The 15,871-nt window shown below is 39.5% G+C and overlaps 1 protein-coding gene across 1 annotated transcript; it reads left to right on the top strand.

The window, feature by feature from the left end:
• Positions 1–8,999: 8,999 nt before the first annotated feature.
• On the top strand, positions 9,000–13,426 carry RPL34 (ribosomal protein L34). The gene is made up of 5 exons (XM_029942090.1): positions 9,000–9,023; positions 10,458–10,531; positions 10,615–10,714; positions 11,028–11,131; positions 13,294–13,426. Exons 2-5 carry the CDS (start codon positions 10,467–10,469, stop codon positions 13,376–13,378), a joined length of 354 nt encoding a protein of 117 aa, XP_029797950.1. The 5' UTR covers positions 9,000–9,023; positions 10,458–10,466; the 3' UTR covers positions 13,379–13,426.
• Positions 13,427–15,871: the final 2,445 nt, after the last annotated feature.

Genomic DNA, 15,871 nt, shown 5'->3' with positions numbered 1-15,871 from the left:
GTTTCTTCGCAGCAGGGGGGCAGCCACATTCGTTACTTGAATCTTTCCTCCGATTCTGAGGTCTGATTTACAGCTCTTCATTACTGGATCCAGTCAGACACAATTACCTCCATCACTATCTCAGTTCCTAACTTCAAAGAAACGAACGTTTTCTTGTCTGCTTTTTTTCTCCTTGCAGCAGGCTCAGCTTGACATCCCTGGAATTTCTTCCATGCAGACTAATTAATAAGTCTCCGACTTATCATATTCACTTCTCTTCTTTGATGTGCTACCTTAGTCAATCATCCCATTTAATTAGAATTTCAATGATAACTTTACTTATCTTGTGGCTAGATGTAAATTAAAATAACGGGATTTTAATTCTCTTTCGTATGGGGTTATGACATTTTGGAAGGAAAAGTTTCAACACAAACACGATATTATGGGCTTTCTATGTGGGGGTGGGGGAGCCTTCTGCCAAATCATTTTCCTCTTCCTACAAAATAGTATTGCTGTGGAGCAAACAGTAAGGGAAATGCTCAGGATCTTTCTATAGCATCATTTCACCACGTCCTTCATGGGAAAAAAAAATTGTCTTAATTTGCATAAGTAATTGAATTAAGGCACAGGTCATTTTGCCAGCCAAGGCAGAGATCATTTTGAAGAAAAAGCATCTGCAGAAAAATCAAGGCTTTCATATACCAACTCTTTAAACTCTTTTGCCCTTTTCTGTCAAACCATGCCATTTCCCATGTTGGTAAATTCTGTACTGGCTTCTCTGGGCTTCATCTACAAAGTACCAAAAGGAAATTAAAAAGCTGCCCCAAGAACACAGCAAACATTCTTAGAGCACAAGATGTGATACTACTGTGTGATATCTAAAACTGGGTAATAAAGGAGAGCAAAAGGCGGAATTTCATTTTTAGGAAACTATACTAAGGCCACTATTTATTAAGCTTCCACTGAGGTGCGCCAGGCTCAGTCACACGTCTTACCTCTGTTAATTCTCCCAGCATACCCATTACATATGATTATTAGCCCCATAGTATAGATAAAGAGACAGCCTCAGCAAAGTTAACTTGCTTTCCCAAGGTCACAAAGGCAGCACTTGATGAGGAAGACATAGAGAAATCATAAGAAGAATAAAGTTTCAAGCCTTTGAGCATAGCATTTAAAGCCTTCCATGATCTAACTTCAAACTGCTTGTCTACCAAGTTCATGTTCTTTCTATTTAATTAGATAAGCTCACCCAAAATCTTCAGCATTAACCCAGATTTTAGTGTAATATATACCTTATTAATACATTGTTGATGGTTGCCTTAATGTTTATAAACATCGGCTGAAACTCAGTCATTGTAGTTCTGAACCGTGGTCTCAGTCATCAGAAACACATTCTTTTTAAACAGCAACTACAAACAGAAAATCATATGTCATATACATAAGTTTTAGCATAAGAAAACAAGTTTTTCTTACATTTTCTTATACTATTTTTCCCCAGGAATAAAATTATTAGCTTTTCTCCTTGTCACTTATAAAAAAAAAGTTACTAGCAACAGAAACATCACTGGCAATTTAAATTATTCTATCCTTGCTCTCTATTTTTCCCCTCCTCTCTTCTTGGTAACAATGCCCAGTGTGGCAGCAAACAGAAGCCACAGTGACCAATGGAAACTTACTTCATTAGTAAAACATGAAACCACTGCAATAATGCCATTTTGAAACTAACCTTTCAGGGATTTAATACAGTTGTTCTTTAACAATAGAACTTAGTTCATTTGCTACTTAAGACATGATTATTTAAATTAAAGTTAATTGGTTTCTTTACTCCCCTTTAGGGCATTAGGCTCAGAACATTTCTATTAGAAAAATCTAATTTGTCTCAAATTCCTATTTCTAAATTTTCAAGTGGTTAAAATGCTCTGATATTTTAACTCTTTGTGCAAAAATCATCTCTAAACTACATACAGCTCAAATGGCAGAGCAATTAAAGATGCAGGCAACACAATTTAGCAAAAGGACTCCACAGTAGTTCAGAAGACACAAAGCTACAGCGATGAGTAGTAGGTCTCTAACAGGGCCTTTCAAACATCGAGGAAAGCTTGGACCATCTCTGCTACTTTTCTCGAGGTGCTCAGTACAGAACATCCCCAACTTACAATGGTTCTACTTTACAATGGTGCAAAAGTGATACCATTCACAAGAGGCCATCTTGGAATTTTGACCTTTCCCCAGGCCAGCAGTACACAGTAGGATGGCCCTCACGATGCTGCCTCACCCAGGCCCCCGCGTCAGCTGCACCATCGTGAACATCGGCACACTTACAACCCTTCTGTATCCACGCAACTACTGTTTTCAACTTCCAGTGCAGTACTCAGTAAATGGCATGAGATAGTCAACACTTTATGAAGAAATAGACTTTGTGTTGCATGGTTTTGCTCACATGAATGTTCTGAGCACATTTAAGGGAGACTAGGCTAAGCTGTGATGTTTGTGTATTGTTAGGAGAATTAAACACATTTTTAAAAAAATGTTTGTCTTTGAGAGAGAAGTGGGGGGCAGAGAGAGAGAGAGAGAGAGAGGCAGCCAGAGGATCTGCAGCAAGCTCTGTGTTGACAGCAGAAAGCTTGATGCGAGGCTTGAACTCACAAACCCTTGAAAACATGACCCGAGCCAAAGTCCCACCCTCAACCAACTGAGCCACTCAGGCGCCTGTATTAAACACATGTCTGACTTACAATATCTTCAGCATAGGATGTAACTCTATTGTAAGTCAAGGAAGACACGTATAAATTTAAAAATAAAGACACGCTGGGGACCCTGGGTGGCTCAGTTGATTAAACATCTGACTTTGGATATCAGCTCAGGTCATGACCTCAGGGCTCATGAGTTTGAGTTGAGCATCAGGCTGGGGGCTGACAGCATGGAGCCTCTTTGGGATTCACTCTCTGCCCCTTCAATGAAGACATGCCAAAGCAAGATTACCAAAACCATGACATATTTTAAATGTTTACATTGAACCAATAAAAGTTTAATACACAAATGCAGTATAATATAATTCAGCTTTCCATAAATAATCACAGGATTAATAAAATGCATTAATTCATGGAGGTCTATAGTGTGTGATACCCAATAATGGGACTAAGTGTACAAATTCTACAGTGAAAATCTTTCTGTCCTGTATCTCAATGACTACAAATATAACCTCATCTAGAAACAATGTTAAAATTCTTAAGTTCGAGCTCTCCTTAAACAGGAAGCTCTAGTTCAAATGCTCCCTCTCACGATTCTTTGACAATCTTCAATCTCATTCATTCACTTAAAAAAATATATATATATTTTTGAGTGCTTACTATGTTCCAAGTTTCAATACCTATGTTTCTAGGTATTGAAAATTTTTATTATTAAAAGTGAGGGTTTTTTTTTTTTTTACTTTTGTTCATTTTTGAGAGACAGAGAGAGACAGAGCATGAATGAAGGAGGGCCAAAGAGAGAGGGAGACACAGAATCCCAAGCAGGCTGAGCTGTCAGCACAGAGCCCAACGTGGGGCTCAAACCCACAAATCGCAAGATCACAACCTGAACTGAAGTCAGACACTAAACCTACTGAGCTAGTCAGACACCCCCCAAAAAATTGTTTTAAAGGACAAAATTTCCCTACTCAAGCAACATACTTCTAATGAAGGCAGACAAGGTACAGTAAACATTTTATAGATATATGCAGCATGTTAGAAAGTGATAGTCCAGGGAACAAAATAGAACAGGGTTGGGATGGGACTAGGAGTGCCAATGAAGGACAAAAATGAGCAATTTAAACGAGATAGTTAGGATAAGACTCGCCAAAAAAGGGACCTGGAACAAAGAAATAGAGCAAGTGAGAGTAAGCCTCGAAGTTATCAGGCTGAGAAATAGCCAATGAATGAGATGACTATGACGCCTCCCTGCAAATTAGAGAAGCCACCCCAGTGCCCCAGTCATACGGGTTTTACACATTTCTTATTAAGTTTATTTGTAGGTATTTTAAATGTTTTGTTGCTAATGTAAATGGCATCCTCTTTTCCACTACTCCATTTAACTGGGTTTTTTTTTTTACTGACTGCTATGAATATTTGTGTGTTAGTTAATATCCTGCTATCTTACTAAATTTTTCATATTATTAGTATTTAATTTTTAAAATTAATTTTTAGGGGGTTTCCAGGTTTATTACCCAAGTATATTCCTTCTTCCTTTCTAATTCTTATGCCTCTTATCCATTTCCATTGACGGATACTTCAAACACAATATTAAATAGTAGTGTAGAAAATGGGCATTTCCATTTTGGTCCTGAGTTTAGCAAGAAAACATCACTAAGTCTTGTGTTAGGAAAATAGCTGTATGGCATGCCTGGGGGGCTCAGCCAGTTAAGCACCCGACTTTGGTTCAGGTCATAATCTCAAGGTTCATGAATTAGAGCCCTTCATCGGGCTCTGTGCTGACAGCTCAGAGCCTGGAGCCTGCTTCAGATTTTCTGTCTCCCTCTCTCTTTGCCCCTCACTCGCTTGCACTCTGTCTCTCTCAAAAATAAACATTAAAAATATATTAAAAAATAGCTATCGATTATTATTTATTAAGATACTATTAAGTATTAAGATCTATTAAGTATCAGGGCACCTGGGGGTTCAGTCAGTTAAGCGTCTGACTTAGGCTCAGGTCATGTCTCCTAGTTCGTGAGTTCGAACCCCTCATCAGGCTCTGCACTGCCTGCCTGCTTGGGATTTTCTCTCTCCCCCTTTCTCTCTGCTTCTCTTCCACTTGTTCTCTCCCTCTCTCTCAAAATAAATAAGTAAACTTTTAAAAATAACATAAAATATGATCCTACATTACTCATACTCTATCCTTCAAGAAGTGAGGAAAGAAGTCCACTCCCCTTGAATCTAGGTGGGCTTGTGATATTGTGATTTAAAATTTAAAAATATATATTGGGTCTTCCTCCCATCTTGATCATAGTTCCTCAAATCCTTAGAATCTCCTCTAAGTGATAAGGGCTGTGAAGTCTTTTGTTGCATTACTCAGTGACTCCTGGACCCCCCTAAAGCTGAGAGCTGGTTGCCAGAAGAACCAAGCATGTGATTACAGGACTGGCTGGGGAACGGGAACACGTGCACCTGCTGCTGTCTTGGGCCTAAACTCCGTGGGAACAAACAACCCTTCTTTTGGGACCTCGTCTTCATCTGGTTGCTGATTTGTACCTTTACTATCTCTTGTAATACGTTGTCAATCTAGTGAGAAAATGGACTTCATGAGGTCTATAAGCCTCTCTGGCAAATTAATCAAACCAAAGAGGGAGTCGTGGTAACCTCTGTTTTATAGCCAGTTGGTTGGAAGCACAGGTAACAATCTGGACTCATGAGTGGCAGTTTGTAGGCAGTTTGTAGGCCTGAGCCCTTACCTGTGGGATCTGATGCTATCTCCAGGTAGATAGTATTGGAATTTAGTTGGATTGTAGGGCATCTGGCTGGTGTCAGAGACTTGCTTAGTGTGTAGGGAAACTCCTTCCCCACCACCCCCATGCTGGAATTAGTGACCAAAACCTTGAGCTTGTGAATATGGGATAAGTGATGTTATGTGCCTTTCTATGGCTAGGCCATAAAAAGCCACGCAGCTTCTGATGTTTCCAGAATGCTTGTTTTCTAGATGTTCCTTCTTGAGACATTTCCTCTCAAAACCCAACTGCCATGCACAAGAAGTCCAAGCCCTATGGGGAGGCCATGTAGGTGCTCTAGTGGACTGTCTCAGGCTGAGTTTAGCCTTCAAGGTATCCCAATCCAGGCACTAAGTAAAAAAGCATTAGGATGATTCCAGCCTCCAGCATTCAAGTCACCCTGCACTGAGGCACCAGGCATGATGTAGCAAAGACAAACCATTCCCACTATGTTCTATAGAATTTCCTGACCCATGGAGTCCATGAGCATAGTAAAATGATTGATTGTTTTTTTATGTCACTAAGTTTGAGATGATTTGTTATACTGCAACTAACAACTAGAAGAGAGACCTAGAGATACAGTGATAAGAATACAGTGTGTAGCTGGAATTCAGAAGTAAAGAGAATGAGGCAGAAATAATATTGGAACAGATAATGGGTGAGAATTTCTTAAAATTCATGAAAGAATCAAGATATAGATATAAAACAACCCACAAACCTCCCAGAATAAAGAAATACTTGCCTAAGTATATCATAGTAAAACTAATGGAAGCAAAATCTAAAGAGAAAATGTTTCAAAAGACAGAGGGGATAAAAAGGCAAAAAAATTCTTTAAAGAAAAAATAAGAATGATTTGACTTCTCAACAGACCATGCACACCAAAAAACAACAAACTGGTACTTTCAAAGTACTGAAAGGAAAAACAAAACAAAACTCCAGCCTTGAATTCTTATTAAGCATAACAGAAGCTGCTGGTGTTCTTCAACATTCCTTCAGCCCAATTCTAATCTTGGCTTCATTTGTTGTCAACTGATTAGTAACCTTAATTGCATCTTCAAAATCCCTTTTGCCATGTAATATAACATAATTACAAGAATAACACCATGAGACAGAAGTCACTGGGGCCATCCTAGAATTCTTAGCCCTCTGCCTACCATGCGTGCTCTATGACCGACCAAATCCACTTCTAGGTTTATACCCAACTGAAATGTACATTGTCTTCACCAAAGTACATGTACTAACAATGTTCATGGTAGCACTGTTCATAATAGCCCAAACTTGAAAACTACCCAATGCCCTTCATTGTTTGGTCAGGGGAATTCTATGTAGCAGAAAGGATTTTTAAAATATAGAGATGAATATTATAAACATAAGATTGAACAAAAGAAGCCAGATACAAAAAAATATTTTTCACTTACATAAAGTACAAAACTTATCAATGGGGTAGAAGTCAGAATAGTGGTTACTCCTGGAAAGAGGGGAAAAGAATGGGAGTATGTAGAGAAGCCATTTGGAGTGCTGTTAATACTGTGTCTTGATCTAGGTATGATCAATTTGTGAAATTTTATCAAATTATATATGTGTGATATGTCTGAAGATTTTAAGTTACTGCCTCAAATAAATCTTAGAAAATCCAAAAGAATCTTCATACAAATTACTAGAAACAATAGAATTATTAAGATGGCTGAAAGTAAATTATACATGCAAGTGCATTTCTATATGTCAGCAACAAAAAACTAAAATACATAGTTTAGACACCTTTCACAATTGAATCAGAAAATGCCAACTTTTAATTAATCTAGAAATTAACCTAACCAAAAGCATGCAAATCTCTATAGAAAAATTATAAAAACTTATTAAGGGACATTAAAGAGGACTTAAGTATACATTCAGAGATGCTATATTCACATTTATGAAAACTTCATATTATAAAAATATTAATTCTCCTCTAATTGATCCACAGATTCAATGAAAATGCAAACAAAATTCAGAGTAATTGACTTTCTAAAGAATTTAGAGAGTGTGAAACTAATAAAGAAAAGACAATGCAACCAGTGGAATAGAATGAGAGCCAGAAACAGATCCACACAGGTTTGGAAGTACAAACTACTATCTACGACAGAGTTTAGAAATCAGAATGTTGGGGAAAGGGGGCACCAGTGGAATAGAATGAGAGCCAGAAACAGATCCACACAGGTTTGGAAGTACAAACTACTATCTACGACCGAATTTAGAAATCAGAATGTTGGGGAAAGGGGGCACTATTCAACAGGTGAAGCTGGATAAAATACTATGATCATACATAATGGAAAGAAAATTGTAACCCTAATTCACTCTATACACAAAAAAACAACTCTAAATGAGTCAATAACAAAACTTCAAATCACTGGAAAATACAGGTGAATATCTTAGAGACCTTTGCGTAGAAAAGGATTTTTAAAACAAGACACACAAAGCACAAACTCAGAAAGGATACATTTGCCTGGCTGATGTGGGAATAAAAGGGCTGGCTCCCTTGCCTGAGAGCCACCCTAATTCCAGAGCTCCTAGATGAAATAGCTGAAGCCTCTGCTGCCACCACATTGTGGGTCTCCTGCTCCTACCTTCCTCATTTCCCTGGGATGTATTTTTTTAAGAGCACTTTCCAATACACCAGCATGCGCCCTTCAGTATGTTTGCAGGAAGCCCATGGTCAGATAAAAATTTAAAGGCCCTTTTTCGCATTTTTCCTTAGAGCTTGGACAAAGTGCTCTTTACTTTTTTGGGGGTCATGAATCCCTTTGGCAGAGTAATGAAAGCTAAGGATTCTGGTCTCAGAAAAATACACAGACACGTAATGTTAACTTGAACATGCTATTTTAGAAGGGTTTTTTTTCCCCCTTTCTCCTCATTTTTAAGGCCCAGCTCAAATTTTACCACTCATGTGAAGCTCTTTGTATATAATCATAAGATTAGCCACCATTTATTGAGCACTTGCTCTCAACAAGACCTGTGCAAAATGCTTTAATTTTATCGTGCCTTTCATGACATAACTCTAAATTTAAAGACTTGCTCAAATTAACACTGTTAATAATTAGTAGATACTGGATTTAATCCAATTTGTAAAGCTTGTGCTTTGAATGAATGACACATTAAAGAAAAAAAGTAAGGTTAAAGACAGTGACTCCTCAAAGGTCAACTAATAACAAGTGTCAGAATTGGTATTTAAACCCAGGTCTAACTGCAAAGCTGGCGCTCCAAAGATTAAATATGTTGTATCGTCCCTAAGAACGAATAAATCTTATTTTGTCCCACCCCGGCCCTTTGCATTTCCTTTGTCATTTGCATTTGTTTCTAGAGCGGTTCCCAAAAGATCTTAGTGTGGCGTGGTGGATTGCTGACACACAAACCGGCCGAAGGAAGGGCGCACTTAGCATGCCGTACAATGTGGCGGCGCTATGCATATCCTCCCTCCGAGGGGATCTGGGTGGCTTCCGTACAACATGGCGGCGATAGTGATGACGTAACTTCCTGTCCGACGCAGTCCTATTTAACCTATAAACGTGCAAGTACTTCCTTCTTCCTCTTCCGGGGACGGCGTCTGTAGGTATGGAAGGTTTTTTTCTTTCCTCTCTCGCTTACTCTTTCTACAATCGGCCGCCATCCGGGGAATTAGGGGAACCGGGATATCTCAGGCGCAGCCCTTTGGACTGGCATGGGGCTAAGGGTTCAGGAGGAAAGCTGGTGGTGATCAGATCCCCCGGCCTTTAGCTTCAGCGCGCCTTCGCTCCGGACCTCCCTTCCCGACCTGGGAATAGCCGGAGCTCGTCACCTAAGACTTTGCCGCCTTCGAGGTCGCTTATGGAGACCTACGAGGTGTAGTCCGGCTGGTTGAGACTGCGAAGTCGCAGAACGTTTTCGTATTTTACGCTCACTTTTCAACATTGCGCCTGTAGGTGTTCTCGGGTTTTGGGGGGCCTGGAGACCAGGATGTTCGGGCTGTTGTTTTCTTTTCCAAGGCCAATAGCTAGGAAGATAAAAATGTTAATAGGGAGTTTCGGTCTTGGTTTTGGAGATGTAAATGGGATGGTGGTTGCTTGGATCCCTCGCATTGGTCTTCGGTGTCGCTTTTGGTGTCTTAGTTATGTGTCAGTGTAATAACAAAAGCAAACTGTTTTCTTTTGCATTACGTATGATGAAATGATTACAGAGTTTGGGGTTACGAATTGAGGATTCAAGTTTTGTTTACGTTTTCATGTTACTTTGAGCAGTTAACTGAGAAAACGGTTCATAGACGTACTTACATATCCGATTCGCTCAATGACATTCAGTATTATTTCTAGTTGATTTTAAAAAATGCCATTATCCAAAGATTCTGATACAGAAATGAGTTTTCGGCACTTGGCTTGTCCCACATGCTACTTTAGGGCAAGATCCCGAATCCTGAGCATCTTTTATGGGACAGGCACTGCACTAGGTTGGGCGCTAGCTTCTGTCCTGTGTAACTAATGACAGCTGTGTGAACTCAGTAAAAATTTAGAGGCAAGGAAGCTGGCTCCTTGGGCTGTATAGGCCAGTAGATGGCCTAAGTGAGATTCAACTTAGTTGCTCAGGTGTGCTTTTCCTTTGAAAACAGGACTTCCTTGGTAATGGAGGAGGGCACTTGTGGGGAAGAGCACTGGGTGTTATACGGAAACCAATTTGACAAACTATTTTTTTTTAAAAATTCAAAATTTAAAAAACAGGACTTCTTAACAGCACTTTTCTGGGCACCAACAGAATCAGACTTTTCGAGGAATATGTCTGGCAAATTTTAACCAAGTGCCACCATTGATTGCCATCAGGAAAGCAAACACGGGTCTCTTTGCATTCTTACCAGTCACCTTTAAATATCAGTACTTTAAAAATAATTCTTCTCGTAAGATACTTTGAGGACTATTGTATATAAGAATATGTATACAGAATGTATAAATTATGTGCCGCTCTTTTGCTGTATGGTTTGAGTTATTTCTACAATGCAATTTTATTCCATTCTTAATAGGCCTTCAGGATGGTCCAACGTTTGACATACCGTCGTAGGCTGTCCTACAACACAGCCTCTAACAAAACTAGGCTGTAAGTATTTCTAAAATTTCAAAGACATACCGTCATTTACCCTGCAGAATACTAAGCCTATTCCCTATTCTCTCACTTTCTAGGTCCCGAACTCCGGGTAACAGAATCGTTTACCTTTATACTAAGAAGGTTGGGAAAGCACCAAAATCTGCCTGTGGCGTGTGCCCAGGCCGACTTCGAGGAGTAAGTGATCCTTTTGCTATGAATAACAGAACCAGCATTGAACTAGGGAACGTTAGTACCTTGGTAAGGGACTGGGTGAAGGAGAGGTTACTGCTAGGAAGGCTTGCGAAGTCCTGAGCACCCACGATCCGAATCTGTCAAGAACACAGCCTTTTAAAGCCTGTCTGACAAGTACAGTGAAATGCCTTTCAGATAAATCAGTATGCCATTTCCTGTTCTAACCTAAATTAGTGTTTATACTTGCCATATGTCATGTACAGTTTCTTTTTCTGTTAAAGCATCACAAAATAATCTCAACATTGACTTTGTGCAGGTTCGTGCTGTAAGACCTAAAGTTCTTATGAGGTTGTCTAAGACGAAAAAACACGTCAGCAGGGCCTATGGTGGTTCCATGTGCGCTAAGTGTGTTCGTGACAGGTAAATATAATGCTAAATGGACTTTCTTAAACGTGTGTGTGTGTGTTACATTGCATGCTAATCATTAGAAGACTAGTGAAATGTAAACACAAGTGGCATATTTTAGAGCCCTTCCTAGACTAGGGGCAGTTGATGCTGTACAAACCAGCAAAGGTACTGGTTCACGTTAATTCAATTAGGACTTGGTGGCACCCTTATGTTAGATGTAGAAATTAAAATGACCTTGATTTTGTGGAGGAGGTCAGTAAGAAACTACTAGGTTTTGGCCAGTCAGGTAGGTGGAGAGTGGGAGGTCTTAAAAGTGTAAGAAGAGAGTAACTACATGTAGTTCTGGTGTGGCTGGAGCAGAGCATTGCAGGAGGCAATAGACAAGGTAGAAATCACAGGTCACGAAGACACTTAAAGGACAGACTTCTAGCTCGATCCTTAAACATGTAGAAATTGATGGATTTTGAGCAGGGAGGGAGACCTTTGTTGTGCCAGAAGCTAAAACTTATTCTTTGAACCAGAGGTGAGTGCTTGGAACCGTTTCTTTTGTGAAGGCTAAGGCAGTGGCACCTGCATTAAGACTAAAGGCTGGTGGAGTGAGTTAGAGGAGAGCGTTCCAGGGAGAGGACTAGGACTTTGGGATATGTGGAGGAGTTGATGGTGGCATAGGTAGATGGAGGCAGTGGAGTTTTTAATGATAAACGTTGTCAAAAGTGCATCAGGGACTGTTCTACTTCTGTGAGGAAACCAAGGCTTGTTTGAATTCTCATAGCTGGTAAGGAGCAGCACTGGGATTCATTCTAGGTTTTATTGAGACCCTTGCTTTTAACCTCACTGTTCCACATAACTTGCCTCCAAAGACCTAAGGGGCGGGGGTTAGAAGGTGGTTGGTCTTCACAGGTTAGGGAGCTGCTTCAGAAGAGTAGGATGCCTTGTTTATTCAGCATGTTCTGTAAAGTGGCCCAGCTAGATTTCTAAACCAAGGTAAATATAACTTTCATGAATTATAGGAAAATTGAACAATGATTGAAGTTTGGAGGAGAAACTACTTTCAAATAGCTAGGACTCTAGGAATGGTGTTTGAATTGAAGCTTGGATGACAGGTAAATGTTGGTCGAGAGGTTGAAAGGGCAAAGAATGTGAAGGAATGAGCAATGAGATTGGTAAGATCTATGGAGATAAAAGGAAGGGTCCTGCGTTAGTTTTTTTTTTTTTAGCTGGAGGAGTTTGGCATTTTATCAGTCTTTGGTTCCCAGACCTTGCTATACATAATCGTGGGCACATTTATTGAAATCCAATTCTCAGGCCCTTGTTCTTGGAGATTTGGATGTCGATCTACCAGTTGCCTATAGGTTAGTATTAGCTGTAACATTGATAGGAGTCTGATCTTTGAATCAAAGTTTAGCGAATTTATAAGGACTCGGAGTAAAAGTGGCATCAGTCAGTTGTGTTTCTGTAATGTGATTACATTGGGGAAATTTGAAGGAGTCCAAACCCCAGGGATTTTAGGCCAGATTATTAGAAAACCAGGAGTGCCAGTAGAGACCATAAATGGGAAGCTTTCTGTGGGAATCCAGTGCTTTCTCTGTGGAGGTAACTTTGTTGAGTGCCTGCTATTTGCCAGGTCCCATGCACTGTAGTAATAGTGATTAATAAAATGTACTTCTCTAAATGGAGGTTCAGAGTACACATATTACAACTCCTTCCAAGTTTAATCTTCGTAAAAACCCCGTGAAATAGGCATGAGATTATTTAGGTACCTTATGATAGAGAAGGTTTTTTGCACAAGATCACTCAGCTAATAGAGTTGGCCCCAGACAATCAGGCTCTGGAATCTTTGTTCTTGATAAAGTGCCTCTTGCCAATAGCTTTCAACCCTTCGTTTTGTTTTCCCGTGTAATTCCTTCATGACTCAGAAGAGGTGGGCAGGTACAATTGGCATAGAATGGAAGGATTATCCTGCTTGGACTGCCAGTGTAGACAGGAGACTTTGAGCCAAAAGGGTCTGGCCATCTAATTTCCTCTCCTAAGTGTTCAGTCTGTACTTGTAGGTTACATTTACTTTTCTAGGTGTCTTCCCTGGTTGCTTTGCTTAATACTTTTATGGTACTTTTGCCATCTATTAAATCAGTGGGTTTTATCTTAAAGTATTCATTTGCTGTTTTTCTTTCTAGGATCAAGCGTGCTTTCCTTATTGAGGAGCAGAAAATCGTTGTGAAAGTGTTGAAGGCACAAGCACAGAGTCAGAAAGCTAAATAAATGAAGCTTTTTTGAGTAATAAAAAAAAATCAAAGGCTTGTTCTCTTATGTGGTGTTTGGGGATTTCATGATTTTTAGTTGATTGTTCTTTCTGAAAGACAGTAATGGAAGCCAGTGATTGGTAGAATTTTTTGATGGGAGCTCTAGAACACTTGGGAAGGTTTGAGAAGAGTGACCCTTATATCCAGATGTTTCTTTTAATTCCACTGCATCATATCCATCAACCTGCTTCAAAATTCATAGAACAGACAGTGCTTGTTATTATTAACAAGTTATTTGGAATGGGATCTTTTTTACACCATCGTATTTAAGCCCTCCATTTCATTAGTTCACTTCTGTTCAAAAACGGTCTGTTTTTGGAGAACTTAGAACTCCATATTCAGCAAAGAATGAGCTCCTTTTGTATACAAGACCTGTCACAGGTCTGGTGAAGTTCAAATTCTAATTTAAATTGGATTTATAATCCAGTTCAGAAATAACAGGCCTTAGTCATATTCTTGGAAGCTTTGTATATCAATTCATAATAAGTATGTAAAGACAGTAATATAATAATAGCTCATTCTTACAGTGCTGAGACTACCAAGTATTTTTCAAATATTCCACATGCATAAGCTCATTTCAGTTACATTCCAAGACCATTTTTTCAGATTATGTCAAGCTTATTTTTGATCTTAAGGGAGAATAGAGCAGAGCCCCCAAGCTATTTGCACAAGCCAAGGAATCTGGAAGCCAAAAGGATTATAAATTTTGACCCTTTTCCTCAATTTAGTTGTTCCTGTTACTGGTGTGGTGTAACTTTGATCTCTCGTGCAGTGGAATGTTTTCTCAATTATAATAAACAATTACCCTTATAGGAAGGAAAAAAGCAGAAATCTTTCTGGCCTATTAAACACTTAATTGTGGCACACTGCCAAGTAACCTCTTGATAGACACAGTTTTTAAGCATTTTTGTAGAAGAACTAGTAAGTGGTTAAGCTGCATAAGAACTGAAGAATTTAATGATGGTACTTGATAGCATCTCCGTAGTGGTGGCTAACACGGGGCTTGCCATGTGCCTGACTTTTAAACTACTTACCATCTTCATTTAGTCCCTTCAGCAACTCTGTGACACCTACTTTATCCCCAGTTTACAAATGAGGGAACCCAAGACCCACAGAGGTTGTACAAGACTACCCAGAGTGTGTTTCCAGGATTTTTGCAAGTGATCTTAGTGATTGAAATTCTGTGACTGCCATTTCCAGGGAATATTTCACAACATAAGCATCAGCTGAGGCCCCTGTTTTCCTTTGGTCAGACAAGGGATCCATTCGGTTTCCCCAAACCCCTGCCAACACTAAGTCTTGTTAATCAACCAGGAGAATACAATCCCCGTGTAATGTTGAGTTGCGTATTTCTGATGGGGATATAACAAAACCATTGGATTCCAAGGTAGATTAACCTCTCAATTCCCCATGACTCAGGCTAATGGATACTGCAGCAATGTTTGGTGATCCTAGGGTGTGTTTGGTATAAGAATGTAAAAATTAGTACTTTCAAAACCACATTCAGAAACTATGCCTTAAAATTTAGTTGTTTGATTGCTATGTCAACTAACCGAAATTTTGAAAGGCTTGAGATGTAACTTCAGTACCCCCTGTGCGGGGGACAGCCTCCCTGTTTGTCACAACCCACCATGAGTTCTTGCATGTGGGGCTTCCCTCTAACAAAGAGTGACGGAATGTGAAGACTAGCTGGTGAGGATTACCAAGTTTGAGCAAAAGATACGGGTTAGAGATTTGAGAAAGAAATTTGAAATTCTTTTCAAGGAATTTAAGTGATTTAACCCTTTTAAAGTTTGAAATGTTTTACCTTTATAATTGTCTTTGTTGACAATTTAGAAAGTATGGAAAAATAGAATGAATCCCCGTTAGTTTCAGAACACAGGTTATATAGCAGTTCTTTATCTTCCCATCTTGTTTTCTGGACATAAGAGACTTTTAAAGTTATTTCAGTGGCTGCACGTGCCATCAAATCTATGTGCCATAATTTAAATACTCCCTTTCTTCTGAAGATTAAGGCTATCTCTAATTTTGCTCTATTTTAATACCTGTGAGCATTCTTAAACATTTGATTGTTTTATTTATGCTGATTGTTTTTAAATTTATAAGCTGGCACTGAAGTACAGTACTTAACTTTAAGCTTAGTTATTGAGGTTACAGGACTGTTTCCTGAGTGTCTTAATCTGCTCAGCCTGCTGTAACTAATAAGCACAGACTGGGTGGCTTACACTGCAACCATCTCACAGTTCTGGAGAGGTAGGTCCAGGATCAAGGTGCTGGCAGATGCAGTTCTTAGCTCCTACTGGTTAGCAGAGGGCTGTCGCCTTGTGTCCTCACGTGATGGGGAGCAGAGGAAAAGCCTTGTGTCTCTTACAAGGGCTCTGATGTCTTTATGCGGGCTTCACTCTTAAGATTTAATTACCTCCCAAAGGCCCCTGTTTTTCATACCATCACT

The sequence above is a fragment of the Suricata suricatta genome, chromosome 1 (assembly GCF_006229205.1).
Source record: "Suricata suricatta isolate VVHF042 chromosome 1, meerkat_22Aug2017_6uvM2_HiC, whole genome shotgun sequence".
NCBI classification, from domain to species: domain Eukaryota; kingdom Metazoa; phylum Chordata; class Mammalia; order Carnivora; family Herpestidae; genus Suricata; species Suricata suricatta.
Note: the sequence above shows the minus strand (reverse complement) of the source record. Positions and strands in the feature narration are given on the sequence as shown.